Below are 23,393 nucleotides of genomic sequence, written 5' to 3'. Positions count from 1 at the left end.
GCCTGTGCTGGTTTCCTCTGAGGAAATGGGTGTGGCGGGTCTGTGCCCCCTCCCAGGACAGCGGCCATAGTGGACATGTGCCTAGACCTGTGTCCATGAGCCCCACTGCACCCCTGGCAAACAGGGCCCTCCCGTCCTTGGCTGGGCTGCGAGACGGAGATGACAACGGCCAAAGAACATTTGGGGAAGAACCGGCCATGCCACGAGCAGAGTCAGAAGTCCGAGGGGATAGAATGCAGCTTCCCATCCCCCACCCACCCCTGTCCTCTGAATCATGGCAGAAACTAGCCTTCCAGCCCTCAGCAGCTCACATGGGGGACACGGCACCCAAATCACCACCAGGAAGGGTGGCCCGGTCTCTGCGAGGGCCCAGAGGCGCCGTGTACTCGGTGGAAGTCTGGCGATGTCAGAGACAGGCTCGGGGCAAGGACAGGTGTGGGGGTTTGAATAAGTGCGTTTGGGGAACATGGCAGGGTGGTGCACCTTGTCCTTCTTCGAGACACTGGTGAGGTGTGGGTGCTGTCTGGTTCCCTTGATCGCCCCCCACACTGGGGCAGAGTGGGAGATGCTGGTGTGGGGGACATCAGCTCCCACATCTGGGCCAGAGGGAGCCCCGGGAAGGAAATGCTGAGGGCCCAGGGCCTTCGCCTGGGATCTGCACAGCTTTATAAGAAGCCCAGGGTCAGAGATGGGCCTGTCTGTGGCCCCCAGAGACCACGGCAGGAAATTCTCTGTCACCATCGGTGCATGGGCAAGGGCCAGAGAACCGGTGGCACAAGGTGTCCCTGGCTCTCTGCTCAACAAACAGCGAGTGCCCAGTGACTGCGACCAGGCCCCGCTCTTGGGATGAGGACAACCGTCTGGGAACGTCCACGCACCCTTTATGAGACACAGCATGCGCCAGCACCGCAGTCACACACCGGGGGCTCGGGTCAGAGCCTCATAGCTGCCCGGCCTTGAGTGCTGCGCCTGCGTCTGTGAGCAGCGCCCACCCGGGCGGCGATGGTGTGTGCTTCACTTCCACACACTCCCATGCATGCTCCCCGGCCTTCTGGGGTGGCTCGGGCTGTCCGGTGAGAATGTAGGCGGGGGGGGCCCTCTGCCCCGCCCTGGATGTTGGCTGCCCTGCCGGCCCTCTTCCCTGTGAGAGGGTGAGCTCCTCCCTGCCATTGAGGGGAGAAGAGCTGCGGCTGCAGGAGTCGGACCAGCCCACAGCCAGCCAGGCCCCACCTGTGCAGACACGGCGTGGGGGAGAGGACACGGGGCCTTCCATGCACAGGCGGCTTCAAACCCAGACGTCTTTAATGGGCCTGATTCACATCAGAGGCAGGATGACTGCCTGTCCAGGCGGTGGGTGGCATGCACAGGTTCCTGGCTACGGTGTCCTCAGTGTACAAAGCTGCTACTAAGAAGCCTACGGAAATACACAATCTGTAGTAAGAGGACAGTGTCTTCCTAAAGCATCGCGAAACTTCCCTGGATGAGGGCTACACGAAAGCTTAGGTGTGGGCCTTGGGGTGCGTCAAAGGGACCCTCCACGGGCGGGGCTGTGCTGCACCAAGTTCTGATGGGTCCCTGAAGTCTCAGCAGCTGTGTGAGCAGGAGGGCTCTGCGCCCACTTTCCTCCCAGGCCTGCGATGGGCACAGGCCTCTGAGGAGCGGCTGCGGGAGTGTGGGGCTCTGCGAGGCAGTGACTGGTGGTGGGGAGGCGGCGGCAAACGCCCACCAGGCGGGACTCGGCCCCTCGCCGGTTCACCAAGAAGCCTGGTGTCCAGCTGCTCCCACACTGTGAGCCCGGCAGGTTCCCTGTCCCCAGGCTGGGCCCAGCGGGCACTGGGGTGCCTGGGCTCAGGCTGCCGGCATTGTCCCTGCCATGTGGCGCCACCTCACCCTGGCAGTGACATCTCCCCAGGTTCAGTCCTTCTCTTGAGGGGCTCTTGGCAGCAGGACCTGGGACCCCACAAGGAGAGCCTGTGGGGAGGGGGAAGGCAAGACCGCCAAGCACCTTCGAGAAACTTCTACAAAAGAAAATGCTAAGGAGGGGGGCGAGTGCCCTGGGGCCCCCGCGGCCTCGGGTGGGGCCAGCACGGCTCACAGGGCCGGTCCTGGGCGTCTAGGAGAGAGAGGTGATGTTGGAGCGGCCGCCAGGTGGTGCCATGATCTTCTGTGCTGTGCGTCGGGCGATGTGGTCATCAGCCTGAGACCCTGAAGAAAGGGCACAGATGGGCAGGGGAGAATGAGGCAGGGGCAGGGGCCCTTCTATTCAAGGCGTGAGGCAGAGTCAGTGGCTGCGTCAGTGGGGCCAGGACTGCAGAGCCCCCGCACACCTGCCATCACCAGAAGGCCAAGCAGACCAGGTGCCCGGCAGGACTCCCATCCCTGAGGCCCGGGGTGCAGGTGAGGCTGCCCAGGAGATCATGAAACCTGCGGGGACTGTGGGCTGCAGGAAGCCCTTCCTGTCCCGAGAGGAACCCGGGCCAGTCCTGCCTCGTCCCTGCTCTGGGTTCCGGGTGATGAAAGGCTGCCCCTGGCCTCCCAGACAGTGCCGGGTTCTCAGGGACCTGCCCCCAGGCCTGAGTCCCCAGGAGGTGAGCAGGGCTTTGCTATCACCTTCCTGGGTCCGGAGAATGCACCAGAAGCGACACCAGAGGCCGGACCCTGGCATTCCCGTGTATCCCTCCAGGCCCCGGGACACAGCTCAGACCCTCCCTTGTGCCTCACGCTTGGTTCTGGGGCTGGCTGGGTGGGGACCTGGATTCCACATGATCCTGAGATCCTCATCAAGGCCTCCCACCTCCCCTGAGGCTGGATCCATGCTCACTCCTGGGTTCCATGTGACAGCCTCACCCCAGTGCCACTCTTGAAGGTGAGGGTTCATCACAGCTGCCCTGGGCAGACAGCGGGCAGGAGAGGCCTCCCTAACTGGGCTCAGCCCTTGGCCCCCACAACACCCCCAGCAGCATCTCCTGCCCCAGTCCCCAGCTGGGTGCCTTCCATGTGCAGCCCCTCTGGGCACAGGCTGGGCCCTGGTACCTGAGGCCCTGGATGCTCCGGCAGAGCCCCTCACCCCTACTGGTGCCCCAGGCCCAACTCACCAGATAGGCTGAACCCCGACTGATGTAGGTTGCGCACAGGAGGGACTGAGATCTTGCCTGGGCAGGACGCGCGGGCCTGAGCGCCACTCCCTGGCTTGGCAGGCACCATCACCTCGTGGACGGGCCCGTCATACAGCCCACGGGGCACACCGTGGATCTCCGCCAGCTGCCGGGGGGTTGGGGGCAGAGACAGGGCATGAGGGGCTGAGCCTGGGCAGCTGTGGGGCCAGAGATGGGGCATGAGGGGCTGAGCATGGGCAGCTGGAGGGCTGGGCCTGCTCTGCGCCTCTCCAGTGCCAGCTTCAGGAATTTGGGGCTGCCCTGGGGGGGTGCTCAACCCAAGTTCACACACGCCTCCCTCCTTGCAGTCCTCCCCATAAGTGTATAATGCCCGCCTGCGGTCCCATCTACATGTGTGTGCAAACGTCCCTCCCTGCAGTCTTACCAACACAGGTGCACATGCTCAACCTCCCTCCGAGGCCCCACGTGCACTTGTGTGTGCACAGACGCCACTGCGAGTGTCCCGGTGCGTGTGTGAAGCACCTGGTGGTCTGGGCAGACCACACCTGCTGCACCGTCAGACACGGATGATGCCGGGCAAGCGTGGCGTCACCGCAGTAAGAGACTGGAAGGCCATGGGGGGGGCTCCCGTGGCTGAGCTCCTGAGAGCCCGTGTGGAGAGGAGCACACGCCCCAGTCCACAAATCAGCATGCACATCTGTCCATGGGGAATCCCAGAAGGACCCACACTGAGGTCCAACTGGGCAGCTCCCGTGGGGAGCTAGATTTCTGCTCACTTTATATCTGTATTTTCTCTAACAACCGTGGATGACTTGCGTGGGACCCAGCTGCCGTTCACAGGCACTTGCAGAGCTGATCCAGGGCCTGAAGGTCCCAGTGCCATGGGGGCCTCCCCTGCCATCTTCCGGGAGCAGGCTCTCCTCCACTTAGACCCACCAGGGCCCTGGGCAAGCAGCGGCCCCGCTCTGTCTTCCTGACCCCTCGGGAGGCCGGGCCAGGTTGACCAGGGGTGCGTTCTGGGCCCAGAACTCAGCGCCCACCTGCCTACCTGCACAACACCCTTGCGGGTGCCGCCCTACCCTGTTGCGAGCTTTGATCCTCTTGTAGACGAAGTCCGGGAATGTTTTCCGAGGGACGAAGCGGCCTGCCCCCGGGGTGACAAACATCTTCCCGTCCTCCAGCACCACTCGGCCCTGACTTATGACCACGGCAGGCGCTCCCCGGCACTCCACTCCCTCGAAGATGTTGTACTCCACGTTCTGGGGAGAGAGGCCCGAGGGTCCAGTGCCTCCACGCTGGGGCCCAACAGTCCCATCCCCGTTGAGCCGCTGGAGCACTGTGGCTGCCCAGTGTGGAGCAGGCCCGGTGTGCCTACACTGAGCCCCTAGCAAGATGCTGGAACTGAGGGGTTGGAACTCGGGAGGAATGCCCCCCCTCGGCCTACGGACCTCATTTCTGAGTCCCGTTTCTCTCGAGGACAAAGGGGACAGGCATGGGCAGGCAGGGAGGGTCACTTCTCCCTTGGCTAGGCAGGTGCACACGGCACCGCTCTGCCCCAGCCTCCTCCATGGCACAAGGGGACCACAGATGCAGCGGCCACGCAGCGAGGTGACGTGGACAGGGCCCATTTCAGTGTCTGGCCTGGGACAGGCTGTGTGGACGGCCCTGGGATGGCTGAGGCCACTGCTGCTGCCACGTGGGCCTCTGTCCTGCGCCTCTCCTGGGAAGGCTGCCCTGGAGTCCCGGCCCCACAAAGGCCAACCCTGACTTACAGCCGCCTTCTCTTACCAGATTGTGGGTCTTGGCAGAGATGATCTTGGTGGCCTTGGGGTTCCATATGACCAGGTCAGCGTCAGAGCCCACAGCCACTCGCCCCTTCCTTGGGTAAAAATTGAAGATTTTGGCAGCATTTGTACTGGTCACCGCGACGAACTCATTCTCGTCCATCTTCCCAGAGGCCTGGGGAACAAGAAGGCTGAGCTGAGGGCGACAGGTGGGGTTGGGGTGGGGCTTGCGCGAGGACAGACACTGGGCCACCAGGACCCCACAAGGATGGATGCCAGGCCACCAGGCCCCCGTGAGGACAGACGCTGGACCACCAGGCCCCCCACAAGGTTGGACAGCAGGACACGGGGCCCCTGCCAGGTCGGATGCTGGGCCGCTGGGACCCCACAAAGACGGATACCAGGCCCCCGTGAAGACGGGCACTAGAGTGCCACTCAGGCAGCCAAGATCAGGACAGGGCTCCAGCCACGGCCCTCGCCATGGCAACACTCAGGGTAAGAACGCCTGAGTAACCCCTGGGGTAAGAACGCTGCACTGGTGAGTCAGGGAGCCCATCTCAGTGATGCCTGCTGGTCTGCCCCTTCCTGGGCGAAGCCTTTCTGCATTCACTTTGTGGGTAAAGCTTCCACGAAGGTTCAGCAAGAGTGGAGCTTCAGTGGCAACACCTGTGTCCCCTGAAGGACGTGACAGTCTCCTTGGGGAGCCCTGGAGGCTGGGAAGGCAGGAGCAGCTGAGGGGAAGAGCTCAGTTGCCCGGGGAGGTGGGGCTGAGGATGCGGGAGGGCGCAGGATAGGGCGGTGGGGTGAGGATGCGGGAGGGCGCAGGACAGGGCAGTGGGCTGAGGATGCGGGAGGGTGCAGGACAGGGCGGTGTGCGACAGGTCGTGAGGGCATCGCAGGGAAGCACTAACATCACAGCGTGGAGACCCCATGCTGACCCCTGGGCAAACACAGTGTCCGGGCAACACTAGAGTCTGCTGAGGGGTGGGGGGCTACCAGCTGCCCCTGTTGCTGTTGGAGTCTCATCTGGAGGGGCCAGAACCACGTGTCTGAGGCGCCCTGGGTGGGGGATCCGCCACCCCGGAGCCCGTGTGCTCTGATCTGTTTCACAAGTGTGCACTGGTTAGATGGGCTCCCTTCTGACCAGCCATCAGAATCCCGCCCACAGCCGCTCCCCAGACGGCGTGCCCCGGCCAGGTCTGTGCTCACCACACATTTCTCCCAGACCACGGACATGCGCTCCTCAATGCCGTTGGTGCCCTCGGGGATCAGCGCGAAGTTGTCCTTGCCCACAGCCTTCTGGGCAGTGGTGAAGGTGCAGTGGGCGCTGCCTGTCACCTGGAGGTCCCCGCTGGAAACAAGCCAGGGTCAGAAGGTCCTGGCCTTCCTGAGCCGGCAGAGGCCAGGTCAGCTCCAGCCCCCTTGGCCAGCACAGCTGCAGGGGCTAGAGGTCATCTGAGTGGCTCTCGCTGGGCAGAGCTGGTGCCTCTGTGCAGGGGAGCGGGGACTGGTTCCTGCCAGGGGAGCCCCCGCTGGGACCAAAGGGCTCAGACTTCCCCACCCGCCACTGTCTGGGCTGCCCTATGGGAGCCGTGGGAGAGGCCTGGGGTGTTGGGGCCACAGCCTTGGCAGGGTGTGCAGCGGGCGGCCAACCTGGGGCCACCTGGAGAGGCTGCTTACCTGGACAGCAAGCAGGTGAGGTGGTCTGCCGTGGTGGGGTCTGGGTTGACGGGGGGTGATGTGACGAAGGCTGCGGCCTTGGCCCAGTTCTTGCTCCAGTAGTGTGAACCATCGGTGCCCAGGCTGGCGGTGATGGGCTCCCCAAACACGACCACCCCTGCAGCACGAGGCCCATGAGAGGTGCCCCACCGACCACCTGCACCCCCTGGGGCCCCGAGAACTGCTGCTGCTGACACCCACGACTGCCCCTCACTTTCCTTGCCTGGGACAGCTGGTGCCCAGTCTAGAGTCCCTGGCCCTGGGCAGGAAGTGGGGCAGAGGCCTGGGTCGCGGGCAGACGTGGTTGGCCCTGGGGGTCCTTCTGGGAAAGGGAGTCTGGCCTGCGGACGCTAAGTCCTCTCTCTGCCCACACCCCACCCCAGGACCCCGGGCACTCCAGCGGGGCCAGGGCGTGCCTGTGGGCTGCGAGGCACAGTGAACTGCATGGCGGCTGACTGGCCGGGGGTGCCCTGGCCATGGCCTCACCAGGGTTCCAGCTCACAGCTGAGGCAGCTCCCACCAGTGGGTGGGGGAGAAATGCTCCCTGGTGGGGTGGGGCACCCCCCGAGAAGAGCCTGGCGGGTGGGGTACCCCTGAGAAGGGCCTGGTCTGCTGCCCCGAGGCTGCTTGGTGTCCTGAGTGAGGCCCGGGCCTCACCCCTGCAGACCCCCATTCACCTGCACGCCTCAGAGTCCTTTTCCCAGTTAACTGAGTGGGTTTCAGTTTCAACCCTCGATGCAGGAAACACATAGAAGGGCACCACCCACCACCACCACCACCCCGCCCCCCACCCTGCCCAGGGACCCGCACAGCCCCAGGCAGGCCCAGAAAACGAGGTCTCTCAGGACTCAGTGCGGACAGCAGGAGGAGGGGAAACCAGACCAGATCCAGAGGCTGCCTAGGGGACGCCCCCTCATTTACCCGTCACCTGGGTTCTGTGCCTGGATCCTTGGCCCTCTCCAGCCCCAGTGATTGCTGGGGCTCCATGGACCCTCTGAGCCCAGTAGCCTCTGGGGGACACCACAGTCAAGCCGCTGCCAATCACAGCTCTGGGTGGCACCCCCCCGCCCAGGCCTGAGGCTCTCTGCAGTGCCAGGCTCCAGCTGGCTGGCATTCTGTGGGCAGGTAGCACCCCGGCTCTGGACACAGCAAATAGCAATGTAGGGAGGGCCTCCTTGTTGGAACTGGAATTCTCTCTTGGAGACACTCCTCATCATTCCATTCTCCCCACACCCACCCCCACTGGAAATGGGATGAGCGTCCCCATGTTTTGCCTCAGGGCCCCTGGTGAGCAGCTGCTGCTCCAGCGAGGCTGGAAACTCAGGTCCAGCCCCTGCCCTGATGCAGGGACTCAGGGTCCAGTGCCCCGCCCCGATGCAGGGACTCAGGGTCCAGTGCCCTGCCCCAATGCAGGGACTCAGGGAACCTGCATCTCCCCAGGGCTGCACCCAGGAGGCTGAGACCATGGCCCCTCGGCATCAGAGGCGGGGCTGGGTGCTCACCTCTGCGCTTGGCCTGAGCGATGGCGTCGGCCGCCCCCTTGCTCATCACCTTGGTGACGTACAGCGGGCAGTTTGCCTGCTTGGCGATGGTGACAGCTCGGTACACCGCCTCAGCCTCCACCTGGGGACGAGATGAGAGGGATGAGGCCACACGAGGGCCCTGGGACTCCAGACCAGTGTGGGCAATGGGGATGCCCAGGTGTCACCCATGGGATCCCAGGCTCAGGGCAGCCTAGTAGGAGTGGCCCAGCCTCGGGCTCAGTGCCTGGGCCTGCTCACGCCACCTTCTGGGCCTCGGGTACAGGCTGTAGGGTTGTGGGGGGATGGAGGACAAGTGCCTGGCACGGGGAGGATTCACGCCTCCCAGATGAGGTGGGGGCGAGCACAGTGGCAGGGCCAGGAGCCCAGGGCCAGGGTCAGCACAGCCCCAGGCAGCAGTGGTCTGGGCGGAGTTGGCTCGGGTGTGCTGTGGTGCCCTGGGATCTTACCTCCTCGGGGTGGCTGAGCACGTGGCCCTCGGGGCCAGTGATGCCGAGCTCCAGCAACCGCTTCTGCTCCTAAAGAAACCAACAGGATGCCTCGCTCCAAGCCCTGAAGGGAGCCTGGGCCTTGGATGCTAAGCCCAAGGCTGGGAGGCCCCATTCCACAAGTGGTCCTGCACCCCCAGGCCTCCCAGAGTTTCCCAGCCACAGAACACTCAGAATAGAGGGCAGAGGGGCTTGGAGAGGTGCGATTCCTGCTCCCTGAGTTACCAAGGAGGGGACAGCTCGGATAGGGGAAAGTGGCTCCCCCAAGGCTGCAGGGCTCCTGACTGATGGCACCAAGACCCCACCCCCCCACCACTATGCCCATCACGCTGCCTCCCCCAGCGGGGGCATGTGTGGGGGTGTGCACAGGCAGGGAGGGCTCTGCAGGTCAGGAGTGGACGACCACTCCTTCCTCCAGCACTGCCTTTCCGTGCAGATTTGCACTACAGCGTCCGCTCGTGTCAGGGAAGACATGGTACCGGCCAGAAGCAGCAGCCCCAATACTGAGGCTCCCTCCCGCTGTATGTGGAGCATCCCTAGACCCAGGACAACCTCCTGACGGTGCAGCCGGGGCCTGGCCTTGGGCCACAGAAGTGTTTGTGATGCCCCGATGCCCTCACAGCTGGACGGGTGGACGAGGACACTGGGGACCCCCCACATGCCCCTGCCCGAGTGCCACCACCTTCCTGTAGAGCTCAGGAGGTGGGCAGAGCCCGTCCCGTCCCACGAAGTCTCGCTGTGGGTTTGCAGTGTCAGGGAGGTGTGTCCTGTGTGGTGACCCCCACTGGGGTCCCACGGGTATGGGGTGGCCCACTCTCTGAACTCCATCTGTACCTGTGGGTGCCTCTGCTAGAGGGGAAAACAAGGTGCAGGGCCAAGGCTGCCTCAGCCCCAAGGGCCTGGGGGGTCGGCGCCACTGCACGCGGGCTCAGGCCCTCCCCAGCCCAATGGGATGTGTCTGAAGGATGTGGCCCTGTCAACATGGGTGCCCTTGGCTGGAAGGAAGGTGGTAACCCAACCCCCAGAGGGTACCCCGCTCCACAGGAGGGGCCTTGATCCCTGGGGCTGACACTTTGCTTTTGAGGTATTTTGGATAAGAAGTGTTGATCAAGGAGAACCTGTTTTATGGCCTCAAAGCTCCCCATCACCCCCCAGTCTCTCTAACTCACTGGTTGACCTTTGACTCGGGGTAAGCTATGACCCTCCCTCAAGGTTTTGTGGGATTCTGTGCTGATGTCTGCGTATCATGAAAGTCACCCTCAGACCCCTGCCCCACCCCACAGGCAGCCCTGCCCCACGGCACCTCCTCCACGATGTCCCCGTTCTCAGCGTGCACCTGGGCCAAGGCCCCCAGGTCCCGGATGATGCTGAAGATCTCGTACATCTGGGAAGAGAAGTGGTGGCGTCCTGGGTGGGGCTGCGCCTGCACCAGCAGCGGCCTGGGATACACCTGCCCACTCCCTTCCCGCCTGCCCTTACCTGGCTGTCGCTGCACTGGCACCGGTCCTTGTATGCCATGAAGACCAGGAAGGAGTTCACGCCTGGAGAAGAGGCAGGGGTCAGAGGCTCAGCCATCACCAGTCAGACAACCTAAGGAGCCTCTGCTGCTCCTGCCCACTGGAGGGCTGGGGGTCTTGGGCCCCTCCCCCACAGTGCTTCCCTCACTGGCTTGCCAGCCCTGCGAGCAGACCCCCGCTTCCATGCACACACCAGCAAGCTGGGAAGTGAGGCGGAGGCAGCTACATCCAGGCCCTCCTTGCCTGCTCCTGTGCTCCGGGTTAGGAACTGATTGTCCACCCAGAGGCAAATGCAGGTGACAACCCCTCACACCCATCCAGCAGACCCCCCGTTACTGGAAGAGCCGCTGTGCCTGGGCTCTCGGCCTGAGTTCCACTGGCTCCCTCCTGGAAGTGCGGCCCGGGCCGCGCTGTGCTGGGGACCTGCATTCTGGCCGTCCAGCACATCCAGCACCTGCCTGCAGGGCCTTGGAGCCCCACTTGCCATGCCTGGCTCACAGTGCAGGCTTGTGGGACCACCCAGATCTCAGGGCTGGGCCCTTAGGACGAGCAGAAGGATGAGGGGCTGCCTCTGACGTTGGGGCCCAAACAGGAAGAGGGCTGAGCTCTCCTGTTTCCTGGGCAGCCACAGCCCATCCACCTCCCCCAGGACTCGGAACTTGTGTGGGGACCGGCCTGGGCCTGGAGGCAGGATCCCAACCTCCCATCACTCAAGCCCACCCAACCCATGGCATCCCCTCCTTGCTGGGTGGAAAGTGCTAGTGTGACAAGCTAAGGCACACTGGGGAAACTGAGTCACCCTGTGCCCCACAAGCCATCCCTCCAGGTAGCAACCTGTATGTGACCTGGAGTTTGAGGCCTGCCCCCGAGTGTCTGAGGAAGGTCATGTTTGGGTTGCGCAGTGCTGTCCCTGCAACACTACCCCGTGGGCACAGGACTGACGACTCCTGCATGGCGCTCGGGGAGCAGAGGCCCCAGCACTGCCAACACAGGGTGAGGGGAGGTGCAGGCCCTGCTTCCACCTCCGCTCTGAGACACGAGGCCACAGGCCTCCCGAGTCCACTCAGAGAACAGCATGGGTGGCAGAGCAGCTGCCTGGAGTGAGGCCCAGGGACTGAGGATTGACGGGCTCCACCAGCCCCCGGGCAGGGAGGTGAGGGGTCCTGACATCAAGGGGCACCTATGTGATGACCGTCATCCTCTGGGGAATGGGAACCCAGAGGAATGGCCTTGAAGAAATGCCCCTGCCTCCTTCAGGTCTGTAGGGGACGGGTAGCAGGCATCCCTGGGAGTGCCAGGGCCTGACAGGCTCCTGGGCTTGCTTGGACCCCATCCCGCCCCCACCTCCAGGCTGGAAGCTGTGGGCCGGACTCAGATTAGGAGAGATCGGCTATAATCAGATATGCCACTTGTCAAACCCACTATGAAACTCTGATGTGGTTTTAGCTTCAGGGTTTTTTGTGGGGAAAAATGTTAACTTGTTTATAGACTGATCTGTTTTAGCATTGGTGACAACAAAGAGATATGGATTTAAAAGGGTCTCCCTCTGAAAGGATCCCCAGATGCTAGGAGACTAGGGAACTGCTGCTCTTCCACCCTGGGCAGCCTCTTTTCTAAGAAACGATGGATCTGCTGCATCTTTTCATCGGGAGGACAATTCCAGGATGGGTCCCTCGGATTGGGAAAGAGACGGCCTCTTGGTCTAGAGCCTTTGAAGGTGGGATGGGCCTTCAAATGACTTTTCTCCAACTTCCACTCAAACCTGGACACCAGCCCCCAGGGCAGAGCAGCACCATCGGCAGAACACAGGGTCAGGGCACAGGCCCCTCCACCAGGCTCCATGCCCGCCCTCCAGCCCCTCCAGCCGCCCTCACCCTTCTCCTTGACCAGGGCCTCCAGCTCCTCCTTGATGCTCTCGTGCCAGCGGGTGATGTCCACGTGCAGGGAGTAGTCGCAGCAGGCCGCGCTGTCCGCCCGCTCCCGCCACTGCTCGTAGGCCGCCAGCAGGCTCACACCCGTGTCGGGGAAGACGTGGTCCACTGTGAAGGCAGCATGGTCAGCAGCTTCCCCCACTGGTCCCTGGTTCCCACCTCTGCCTCCTCCATGGGAGATTCTGTTTCATGTTCCCAAGAGACCAGAGGGCCATTTGAGGGAGACACAGCAGAGGCCACCGGCCCCTGAGAGAGGATGATGCTGCCACGAACCCGTTCTATTGCTTTGTTCAAAGAGGAACCTTCTGTCCCAAGTCCCCCAGCCACCCTCTGAGCACAGAAGGGAGAGGGGAGAGAGGAACAGCCCCACCCCAAACCATCCCCACTCCCACATCGCACTTGGAGGAGCACAGGAGGTCGGGGCTTTGCCCTGCCTCCAGCTCCTGTCAGGCTGGGTGAGGCACCCCGAGGGCCAGGCTGGGCCAGTGCGCTGTCCAAGGTGCTGGGCCCCACCTCTGGGTGCCTTCCTAGAACAGTGGGAGCTGGGCTGGTTTCCCGAGTGCCCCACAAGACTTGAAAGGGGCCATGCTGCCCCCTGCACACAGCCATCATGCTGCTGCCCCACCAACCACACACCCAAGGCCCAAACACTGCTCACTGGCCTCTCCTGGTGCAGCCAGACACAGCTCCAAGCCAGGTGGTCGGACAGGAGGGCGCACCCGCCAGGGATGCCTTCCTCCAGCACAGCCCTCCCTCGGGCCCCTACTCATCCCAACAGGATGAAGTGGGCACCCACCCTCCCTGCAGCCACCCACAGTGCCAGCCTGGGCCTGCAGGCCGAGGAAGAAAGAGGCAGGACAGAGGCCAGCCTCGTGTCTGTGGTGTTTCTCTGTCTTCGCGGGGACCCACAGCTGGCCCGGTGCCTTGGCACTGGCACGAGGCAGGTGGTCTCGACTGTGCAGACGTCCTGACCGGCTTGGGCCGCCCCCTGAAGGGCGCGAGCAGTGGCCAGTCTCCTCAGACTGCAAGATGGGCTGCTGCTGGTGTTTCCTCCCTTTGTGGCTGAGTAAACCAAACCAAGCTGTGATTTGGTAATGGCTAAATGTCCCGCGAGGTGTCTCAGGGTCCTCAGAGCTGCCCTCCCCGGTGTGCCAGGGACACAAAGCAACTGACGTGCATTAACTCACACATGCCTCAGAAGCTCATGAGGCCAGTGTTCTGTTTTACAGATCAACAAAGTGTGACTTATAAAAGCCAGCTGAGTTTATCTGGAGTCACACAGCTAGAAAACCATAGAACCAGGTTCAGCTAGGCTCCTCAGACCCGTTCTCAACCACAGCAGTGATGTCTGCACCAGACGGACGCTGCAGAGTGAATGGCACCCAAGGCCACACAGTGCAGTCAAGGTCTAGGCTCTGAGGCCTCGTCCTGCCTCCTGAGCTCACCACGTGCTCGTGGTGGGCAGGCGGACTCCACTCACCCGCCTGTTAAACTAGGCTTAGCTGAGCCCAGCTGGGCTGAGCTCAGAGGGTTTTAGGAGGAGAGCATGTGAGCCGATGGGTGTCAGGATAGAGCCCGTGCCGGGCACGCAGCCAGCACTACAGAAATAGCAACTCGGGTTATTTTTTGATGGGATAATAATGAGCATTGCTTTTATCTTTTTCTAAAAATACAGTCTCCATCCTTAACTCTTCTTGACATGAGCAAGAACCTTCCAGATATCAAGCTTCCGAGGCGTGTGGCTCAAGGTCAAACATGTATCTGGCATTTCAGAAAGCATGACCCCTCCCCTCGCCCAAGGCATTTGAGTTTTCCAACCCCCAACTCCGGGCTGGCTACTAGTGCCCAGGGAAGAACAAGTGGACACACGTCAGTCACTGATTTCCAGTCCTGGAAATCCCAGGAGCATTCCAGCACTGGCCACGCAGAAACACCCAGAGTGAGACACAGGGATTGGAAAAGCACTCCAGGTTCTCAGACAGATGCAATAAAGGCAGACAGCTGAGAAAGGCACCTTTAGGTGACACTCCTCCTCCCACACACACCTGGCCAGAGAGAGGGGCAGCAGACGCTGGCTGCCCCCTGTAGAGGAGGAGACCCAGACACTCACAGATCATGGTGGTTCCTCCTGCTAGTGCTGCCTTGGTGCCCTGACAGAAGTCGTCAGCCGGGGTCATGCCCAGGACAGGCATCTGCAGCCTTGTGTGGACGTCAACGCCACCAGGAAGGACCATCAGGCCGTGGGCGTCAATGGTCTTGATGCCCCCAGGGACGATGAGGTTTTCTCCGATTTGTCTGAAAGCAGCAGAGATTTCACTGGTTACGGGGAGCCCAGGTCAGAGCCCAGATGGGCTCCCAGCAATGCAGCAGAGCTAAAGGGTTTGCATGAGCTCCAGACCCCGAGGAAAAGGCCAGCACGGCCGGCCACTCACTGGACTAGCTCCTCGGGAGTGCCAGGGAGCAAAGCATCACTCAGCGCAGCTCAGGACGGTCACTGCAGGGTCCAGCCTCACGCAGACGCCACGCCCTGTGGTTTTCCACTCAGGTCCCTGGTTGGTACTTTTTTGACTAGAGGAGGGAGCAGCTTGACAAACGGAAGCAGGTGCGCTAATAGGTGTGGGCACCAGTATTTAGGAAGCACCTGCTGTGAGCCAGGCACCATACTAACTGCTGCGATGAACAAAGAAACGTGGAAGCTGGTGTCCTGCTTTCGCCCCACAGCCACCCAACATACCTCTGCCCTCACCAAATGCTGGGGCTCTGACAGTGGCCACCAGCTTACTGCTGCCAAGGATGGGTTTAGAAAAGAAGAAACCTCTCCCATGGATTTCACCCAAAAGTCAATGCCTGGATACCACGTGACCAGTGTGTACACAAGAGCTGGGAACTATTTTCAGCTGCCTGGATACCACGTGACCAGCGTGTACACACGAGCTGGGAACATACTTTCAACTGCCTGGATACCACGTGACCAGCGTGTACACACGAGCTGGGAACCTATTTTCACTTGCCTGGATACCACATGACCAGCGTGTACACACGAGCTGGGAACATACTTTCAACTGCCTGGATACCACGTGACCAGTGTGTACACACGAGCTGGTAACTATTTTCACCTGCCTGGATACCACGTGACCAGCGTGTACACACGAGCTGGGAACATACTTTCAACTGCCTGGATACCACGTGACCAGTGTGTACACACGACCTGGTAACTATTTTCACCTGCCTGGATGCCACGTGACCAGCGTGTACACACGAGCTGGGAACTATGTTCATCTGCCTGGATACCGTGTGACCAGCATGTACACACGAGCTGGGAACATACTTTCAACTGCCTGGATACCACGTGAGCAGTGTGTACACACAAGCTGGGAACCTATTTTCACTTGCCTGGATACCACGTGACCAGCATGTACACACGAGCTGGGAACATACTTTCAACTGCCTGGATACCACGTGACCAGTGTGTACACACGAGCTGGTAACTATTTTCACCTGCCTGGATACCACGTGACCAGCGTGTACACACGAGCTGGGAACATACTTTCAACTGCCTGGATACCACGTGACCAGCATGTACACACGAGCTGGGAACATACTTTCAACGGCCTGGATACCACGTGACCAGCGTGTACACACGAGCTGGGAACTATGTTCATCTGCCTGGATACCGTGTGACCAGCATGTACACACGAGCTGGGAACTATTTTCACCTGCCTGGATACCACGTGACCAGTGTGTACACACGAGCTGGGAACATACTTTCAACTGCCTGGATACCACGTGAGCAGTGTGTACACGAGAGCTGGGAACATACTTTCAACTGCCTGGATACCATGTGACCAGTGTGTACACACGAGCTGGGAACTATTTTCACCTGCCTGGATACCACGTGACCAGTGTGTACACACGAGCTGGGAACTATTTGCACTTGCCTGGATACCACGTGACCAGCGTGTACACACGAGCTGGGAACATACTTTCACCTGCCTGGATACCATGTGACCAGCGTGTACACACGAGCTGGGAACATACTTTCACCTGCCTGGATACCATGTGACCAGCGTGTACACAGGAGCTGGGAACATACTTTCACCTGCCTGGATACCACGTGACCAGTGTGTACACACGAGCTGGGAACTATGTTCATCTGCCTGGATACCACGTGACAAGTGTGTACACGAGAGTTGGGAACATACTTTCAACTGCCTGGATACCACGTGACCAGCGTGTACACACGAGCTGGGAACATACTTTCACCTGCCTGGATACCACGTGAGCAGTGTGTACACACGAGCTGGGAACCTATTTTCACTTGCCTGGATACCACATGACCAGCGTGTACACACGAGCTGGGAACATACTTTCACCTGCCTGGATACCACATGACCAGCGTGTACACACGAGCTGGGAACTGTTTGCACCTGCCTGGATACCACGTGACCAGCGTGTATACACGAGCTGGGAACTATGTTCACCTGCCTGGATACCACGTGACCAGCGTGTACACACGAGCTGGGAACATACTTTCAACTGCCTGGATACCACGTGACCAGCGTGTACACACGAGCTGGGAACATACTTTCAACTGCCTGGATATCATGTGACCAGCGTGTACACACGAGCTGGGAACTATGTTCATCTGCCTGGATACCATGTGACCAGCATGTACACACGAGCTGGGAACTATTTTTACCTGCCTGGATACCACGTGACCAGCGTGTACACACGAGCTGGGAACATACTTTCAACTGCCTGGATACCACGTGACCAGTGTGTACACGAGAGCTGGGAACATACTTTCAACTGCCTGGATACCATGTGACCAGTGTGTACACACGAGCTGGGAACTATTTTCACCTGCCTGGATACCACGTGACCAGTGTGTACACAAGAGCTGGGAACATACTTTCAACTGCCTGGATACCATGTGACCAGTGTGTACACACGAGCTGGGAACTATTTTCACCTGCCTGGATACCACGTGACCAGTGTGTACACACGAGCTGGGAACTATTTGCACTTGCCTGGATACCACGTGACCAGCGTGTACACACGAACTGGGAACATACTTTCAACTGCCTGGATACCATGTGACCAGCGTGTACACACGAGCTGGGAACTATTTGCACTTGCCTGGATACCACGTGACCAGCGTGTACACACGAGCTGGGAACATACTTTCAACTGCCTGGATACCACGTGACCAGCGTGTACACACGAGCTGGGAACATACTTTCAACTGCCTGGATACCACGTGACCAGCGTGTACACACGAGCTGGGAACATACTTTCAACGGCCTGGATACCACGTGGCCAGCGTGTACACACGAGCTGGGAACATACTTTCAACTGCCTGGATACCACGTGGCCAGCGTGTACACACGAGCTGGGAACATACTTTCACCTGCCTGGATACCATGTGACCAGCGTGTACACAGGAGCTGGGAACATACTTTCACCTGCCTGGATACCACGTGACCAGTGTGTACACAAGAGTTGGGAACATACTTTCACCTGCCTGGATACCACATGACCAGCATGTACACAAGAGGTGGGAACATACTTTCAACTGCCTGGATACCACGTGGCCAGCGTGTACACACGAGCTGGGAACTATTTGCACCTGCCTGGATATCATGTGACCAGCGTGTACACACGAGCTGGGAACATACTTTCAACTGCCTGGATACCACGTGACCAGCGTGTACACAAGAGCTGGGAACATACTTTCAACTGCCTGGATACCACGTGACCAGCGTGTACACATGAGCTGGGAACGTATTTTAATTTTCGGCAGAAACTTACTTTATCAAGCCGTCTTCCACGTGCACATCAGCGTAAAAGGACTGGTCGTCATTCACGATCCTCCCACCTCTGATCAGAAGGCGGTCACTCTATCGGGAACAACAAAGGGTAATTTTTCTCCAAACTGAGTTACTCAGTAACACTCTTGGTGCAACTTCTTCCTCTGAAATTATGACTGAAACATTCAGGCAAAATTTCTAGACGTAAAAACGAGCACAAAAGCCTGCAGCGGCTTACTATTCCCCAAGAAGTGGCACCAGGCGCTCAAAAACAGTTGCCCCTGGAAGTGCCACGCACGCCCCACAGCTGCTGCTCAGACCTCGCTGAGGGCAAAGCCCGTGTTGGTGAAAGTGTGGTAGTGCCACAGGTCATATTTATATCTTCTGATTTACCACTGGATTGAGGAGCCCCAGCCTGAGGTGGGAGGCGAACGCTGTCTCATGGCCTCCTGTGCAGCCTCAGAGATCCTGCTCTCCTCCACCCTGTCTTCCACCCACGCGGAGGAGGCTGGGAGCGGACGGAGCTGGACTTTGGTTCCACCCAAACACTACAGACCAGTGATGGTGCCAGGAGGCGGAGGCAGACAGCGCCCCCACAGGCATGGTCCCCACCCCAGGAGGCTGCCTCCCACTGAGGGGAGACCAACGGCAGCAAAAACACACGTGCACAGATCATCACAGTCGGTGATGAATGCGCAGAGCACAGTGAGGGCGCCATGGCAGGGCCATGAGAGAGGGGCTGGGAGAAGGACCTCTGGGGCCAGGGTGGCTGATACAGGGGCAAGGCAGACATGGCGAGCGTTCCAGCCAGGAAGCAGCCTGGCCTTGGGGCAGGAAAGGGCTTGAGCTGCCATCAGCAGACCTGGGAGGAGGCCGAGGGCTGGAATCTTCTGGTGGGGTGGTGGTGCCAGAGGCAAGTCGGTGCCCAGAGCTTGGCAGGGGCAGGATATGTAGGCCTGGGGACTCCATGGCTGCCCCCTGACTGGGGGCCTTAAGCAGTTTTCAATCCTGGTTTGATGTTTTAAAGATCACCTTAGCTGCTGTGTTAGAAAGTAGATTGTGACATGTAACAGTGGAAGCCGGATCATTGCTGGGGTGATTTCTGAGTGAGATGAGGGGCTCTGGGACAGGACTATGGCAAGGGACGGGAGGAGAGTGGATTCCAGAGAGGCTGGGAGTCAGGAGAGCAGGACTTGCTGACCAAGAGGCCATGGGGGTGATGGGGAAGAGATGGGGTGACCTCGGTTCCAGTGCAGCTCGGACGCACTCCCAGTGGGACACAGAGCGTCAGGCTGGTGAGGCCCGCTCTTTGTAGGTCAGCCCTGGCAGCACAGAGCTGTGGCGTTAGACAGGGATTGACTCCAGTGCTTGGCAGTCATAAATCCACTTCTAAGAATCCTACCAGATGGCCGGGAAGCAGAAGATTAGGCAGAAAGTAGGGTGTCACTGACGGGACTCTGCATGACCGTCAGAGGTGAAGATCTGACCTCATTGGAGAATGGGGGAGAGAAACACAAAAAAGGAGTGAAAGGAGGTGGAGAAGGACGCGCCCACGGGCTGGACTCGGCAACGCTTTTCCCTCCACCGTCTGGCGTGCGCCTCAGCACGCCCTGCAACTGACCCGGCAGGACTGACCGTCTGCATTTAACAGGGAGGTCTGGCCGCCTGCTCTGGGTTTCCAGGGCCCACCCATAGGTGGCCAGGGCCCTAGCCTGGGGCTGCAGCCTTCACACACCGTCAGTCTGAAGCCAAGAGCATTAAACTGAAATGCACAATTGGTAAAACTCTCAGAATGAGGAGTTCATTATCTAGGAACTCCATTACAGGATTCACTGCTGACATCTAACTGTGGGGCTGTATTTTCAGGATCCCAGTGACTTGTCAACCTCTACCCCATAGTCTACAAACGGTTGGCAGACTATGCCACAGGCCAGACCCAACCCTCTGCCTGTCTTCATACAGCCCTAGGCTAAGAATCGTTCTTGTATATTCACTGAAAACAATAACAAGAGTATGTCATGACTCAAAAATTCTATGAAGTTCACACTGCAGCATCCACAGATAAAGTTTTGTTGGAACACAGTGGTGCCCATCGACTTCCTAAATGTCCAGGACTGCTTTCCTGGCAGGGCCAAGCAGCTGAGACAGGAACAGCGTGGTCCACAAAGCTGACAACATTTACTCTCGGGCCGGTTGTGGAAGAAGTTTTAGACCCTTGGCCTACAGAGCTGTCTGTTCCCAGCCGCTGCACCTCTCCTCCTCCTGCCCAGTCCCAGCTGAGCGCCAGGCTCAGCCCTGACCCGGCACCACCATGCATTTGCAGAGCCTCTGTGGCCGCATCAGGCCCTGGCTGCCTTCCCGGTGCTGTCCCTCTTCTTCACTTTCCACCCCTCCCAGGGGACCCATGCATTTTCCAGGAAGCCCTAGAAAACGCAACCGGGCAGAAGGAGGCTTGAGGAGACGTGTGGTCTGGGCTCTCTACTCATAGGCGCCCAAGTGTTCAGGCACCCGCACTGAGACTGGGTTTGGAACCCAGAGGAGGCGCAGCTGGGGTGTGGGGCCATGCTCTTCTTACTGCACTCATCCAGATGAAGGTGAAAGTTCCCGGGAAGCAGCTGCCCCTCCGCACTGACATGGTTGCCTGACCTCCCCTGGGAAGGGGTCCTCCTGCCACCCCCAAACTCGACCCCCACATGCCAGCTGACTGGCAAGACCTCCTGCATCAAGACCAGACCCAGCCGGGCAGAACCCTCTGGAGGCAGCAGCCCCTCCCATCTGGAGAGGGGAGGGCTCCTTCCTCGCTGAGAGTCTGGGGGAGTGGAGCCCACAGCCCACAGCTCGAGCTAATGCCAGAGGTCAGACCCCACGGCCCTCCCGCCGAGGCCAAGTCCAGAGTCGGGTCTGGGACCCCATGGACTCCCCCGCCCAGGTCCTGCCGGGTCCCGAAGCCTCCTTCCTCCCACCCCCATCTCCCCCCGCCCGAGTGGGGAGGCTTTGTTTCTGGCAGAGCGGGACCTCCCGCGCCGGTGCGTGTGGGTGTTGGGGAGGGGTCTCTGCTCTCGAAGGTTCAGGGGCTGCCAGGGTTCCCGGCCAGTGGCCCTTGACCGCTCGCTTTCCTTGGAGTCGCTGAACCCAGGTTACTGGAAGGGTTCGGGGCCACCAGGGACTCCGGCCAGAGCGGCTGGGGCTAAATCGCTTTGTCTCGGACAAAGAGCTCCCGACGCAGCGCCAGTGCGTCCAAGGGGCGGGCGACCCACGGGCTGCGCCGGGAACGGCATCTCCCCGCGCCCCAGACCAGCCCGGGCCAACAAAGGGCCGCGTCCGCCCGCCTCGCCCACCCGACCGCCGTGGGAGGAAGGAGCCTCTAGCGCTCCGAGTGACAGGCCGCCCGGCCCCGGGTTCTCCCCGGGCGCAGCCGAGGCTCCCGGAAGCCGGCAAGGCCGGGCAGGGCCGGGCAGGGCCGGGCAGGGCCGGGCCGGGCCTGGGCGCCCCGCTCCTTAAGGGGGTCTGCGCGGCGCTAGCGGGGACTCTCGGACCCTGGGGCGCGAAGGAGCCGAGCAGGGAAGGGCGGGCGCCAGGACAGGGGCCAGACGCAAAGGCAGGGACTCCCCCACGCACAAGACCAGGAGGGTCCGCCCGGCGTCCAGGCCCCACTCCGGGCGGCGGGCAGGGGGCGCCGGGCGAAGCGGGACCGTGCTCACCGTGATCCGGGGGATGCTTTTCTTGCCCTGGAAGGACATCCTGCTCCTGGGGGGTCTCTGGTAGGGGCGGCACAAGCGGGGGCGGGCGGGGGGACGCGTGAGCCGGGACGCGTGCGTGGGGACGGCGGGAGACAGACTGCGAGCGCGCGAGGCCGCACGGCTCCGTTCCGGTCCCGCCCCCGCTGGGCCCCGCCCCCACCCCGGCTCCGCCCCCGGCATGCCCCGCCCCCGATAGGGCCCGCCCCCGACAGGCCCCGCCCCAGCCCGGGCCCCGCCTCACCCCGCCCATCAGCCCCGCCCCCGCCCTCAGCCACTCCTTCGCTTTAAAGCCCCCCACGCTGGAACCGCTGCAGGGTCTGATCTCCGCACCCCAGGCCCCCGCGCAGACCCGCGGACGAGCGCTGGGTGGGGATTTCAACCTGCTCCAGCTGATGTGTGCGGAGTTTGCACCCCGGGGAGACGAGGGAGAGAGTCCGGCCACGTCCTGCCAGGCCCCGCCCGCGCCCCCGCTGCCCTCCAGCGCGGAACCCAGGTCCCAGGAGACGCGAGGCGCCCAAGGCCCTGGGATTCCGAGCCAGTCAACCCCGGGCCGCGACGCTCTGGGAACCGCACCCGTCCAGGAAGACACCTTGGCCAAAGCCGGCTCCTTCGCAGATGACCCGGGCCAGGGTCCGAGCGCCAGGCTGTGACCCCGCGAGGCTGTTCCACGCTGGCCGCGAGAGACGGAGGGCAGGAGGAGGGGCCCGAATAGGACAGACACAGAGAGAGCGAGACAGAAAGAGGCGCTCGCGCTCCCCAGGGACCGGGACGCAGTGGTGGGCGGGACCTCGCGGGGATGGGGGGTGGTCGCAGGACCCAGAAGGCTCAGGACCTTTACGGATAGGGAGGACCCCGCAGGGGGGAGCGGGGGAGCCCCACGCCCGGCGTCCTCCGGGTGCGAGGGTCTCGGGGAGTCCGAGCCCGGGCCCACGGCCTCTGTCCCGCGGCCACTACCTGCTGGGGGTCCCGGGCCTGGGCCACGCCGGGCTGCCCTCGGGGACTTGCTGCGGCCGTTGAGGGGTCTCCGCGCGCCGCGCAGACTCGCCTCCCAACCCGAGGGCCCGGGCGGCCGCCGCCCAGAGCGTCCAGCGGCAGCGTCTTGCTCTCGAAGGCGTCCTCCACGCAGCGGAACACGCAGCCGAGCTTGGGCCGGGCCAGAGGCCTCGCGGGCTCCTGAGGCTGCCGCGCGGTCATGGCAGGAGCGGGCGACAGAATCCGGTCTCGGAGCCTCCTGTAGCGAGGTCTGCGCGGCAGGTGCACTGGGCGGACCTGGAGGCCGCGCCCTCACCCCCCCACCTCCTGCTGGCAGCGCTGAGCGGAGCTGGCGCTGTCCACGTAGCGGGTGCTGAACGCCCCATTCTGGCCCCTGGGTGCTCGCTTAGTCCCGGCCACGCGTGGCTGCTCGCCCTCGGGACACACTGGGCGCTGGGAAGGCCGGGCAGGGAGCACGCACCGGAGAAACCGCTGTGGGAATCCCGGCCACATTTCCAGGCCCCTTGGGCCGTCCCACGCCAGACAAGAAAGCCCTGACTCCGAAACCCTGGGCGAGTGTGGAGGGCGCGCGGGGTGGGGTGTACCCGCCCACGCAAACTGCTGCTGATCTCCCTTAAAGCCGAGTTAGAGGCTTGGGGCGAGACAGGAGTGACGGGCGATGCTGTCACTCCATCTGTCATTCTACCCAGCCTGCAGCAGCTGAATTCGAACCCAGAGACTTCGGGCCTTTGCGTTGTTACCGCAGTCCGCATTT

The 23,393-nt window shown here is 61.5% G+C and overlaps 1 protein-coding gene across 1 annotated transcript; it reads right to left on the bottom strand.

Moving 5' to 3' along the window:
- Nucleotides 1–1,284: 1,284 nt before the first annotated feature.
- On the bottom strand, nucleotides 1,285–21,807 carry DPYSL4 (dihydropyrimidinase like 4). The gene is made up of 14 exons (XM_034951464.3): nucleotides 21,608–21,807; nucleotides 17,908–17,996; nucleotides 14,207–14,391; nucleotides 12,040–12,204; nucleotides 10,128–10,189; nucleotides 9,952–10,032; nucleotides 8,610–8,678; nucleotides 8,122–8,242; nucleotides 6,581–6,737; nucleotides 6,110–6,251; nucleotides 4,905–5,075; nucleotides 4,196–4,375; nucleotides 3,096–3,261; nucleotides 1,285–2,205 (listed from the first exon to the last, which is right to left on the bottom strand). Exons 1-14 carry the CDS (start codon nucleotides 21,644–21,646, stop codon nucleotides 2,114–2,116), a joined length of 1,719 nt encoding a protein of 572 aa, XP_034807355.1. The 5' UTR covers nucleotides 21,647–21,807; the 3' UTR covers nucleotides 1,285–2,113.
- Nucleotides 21,808–23,393: the final 1,586 nt, after the last annotated feature.

The sequence above is a fragment of the Pan paniscus genome, chromosome 8 (genome assembly GCF_029289425.2).
Source record: "Pan paniscus chromosome 8, NHGRI_mPanPan1-v2.0_pri, whole genome shotgun sequence".
In the NCBI taxonomy this organism is placed as follows: domain Eukaryota; kingdom Metazoa; phylum Chordata; class Mammalia; order Primates; family Hominidae; genus Pan; species Pan paniscus.
The sequence above is the reverse complement of the archived record's forward strand: the minus strand, read 5'-3'. Positions and strand labels throughout refer to the sequence as shown.

What these genes read in the sequence shown, in the direction of transcription:
- DPYSL4 (XM_034951464.3), bottom strand. Translation starts at nt 21,646, where the DNA reads ATGTCCTTCCAGGGCAAGAAAAGCATCCCCCGGATCACG. An exon ending in GGCCCTGGTCAAGGAGAAGG is followed by an intron (nt 10,190 to 12,039) that starts GTGAGGGCGGCT and finishes CCTCTTCTCCAG; the next exon opens with GCGTGAACTCCTTCCTGGTC. An exon ending in CTGCCAAGACCCACAATCTG is followed by an intron (nt 4,376 to 4,904) that starts GTAAGAGAAGGC and finishes CTCTCTCCCCAG; the next exon opens with AACGTGGAGTACAACATCTT.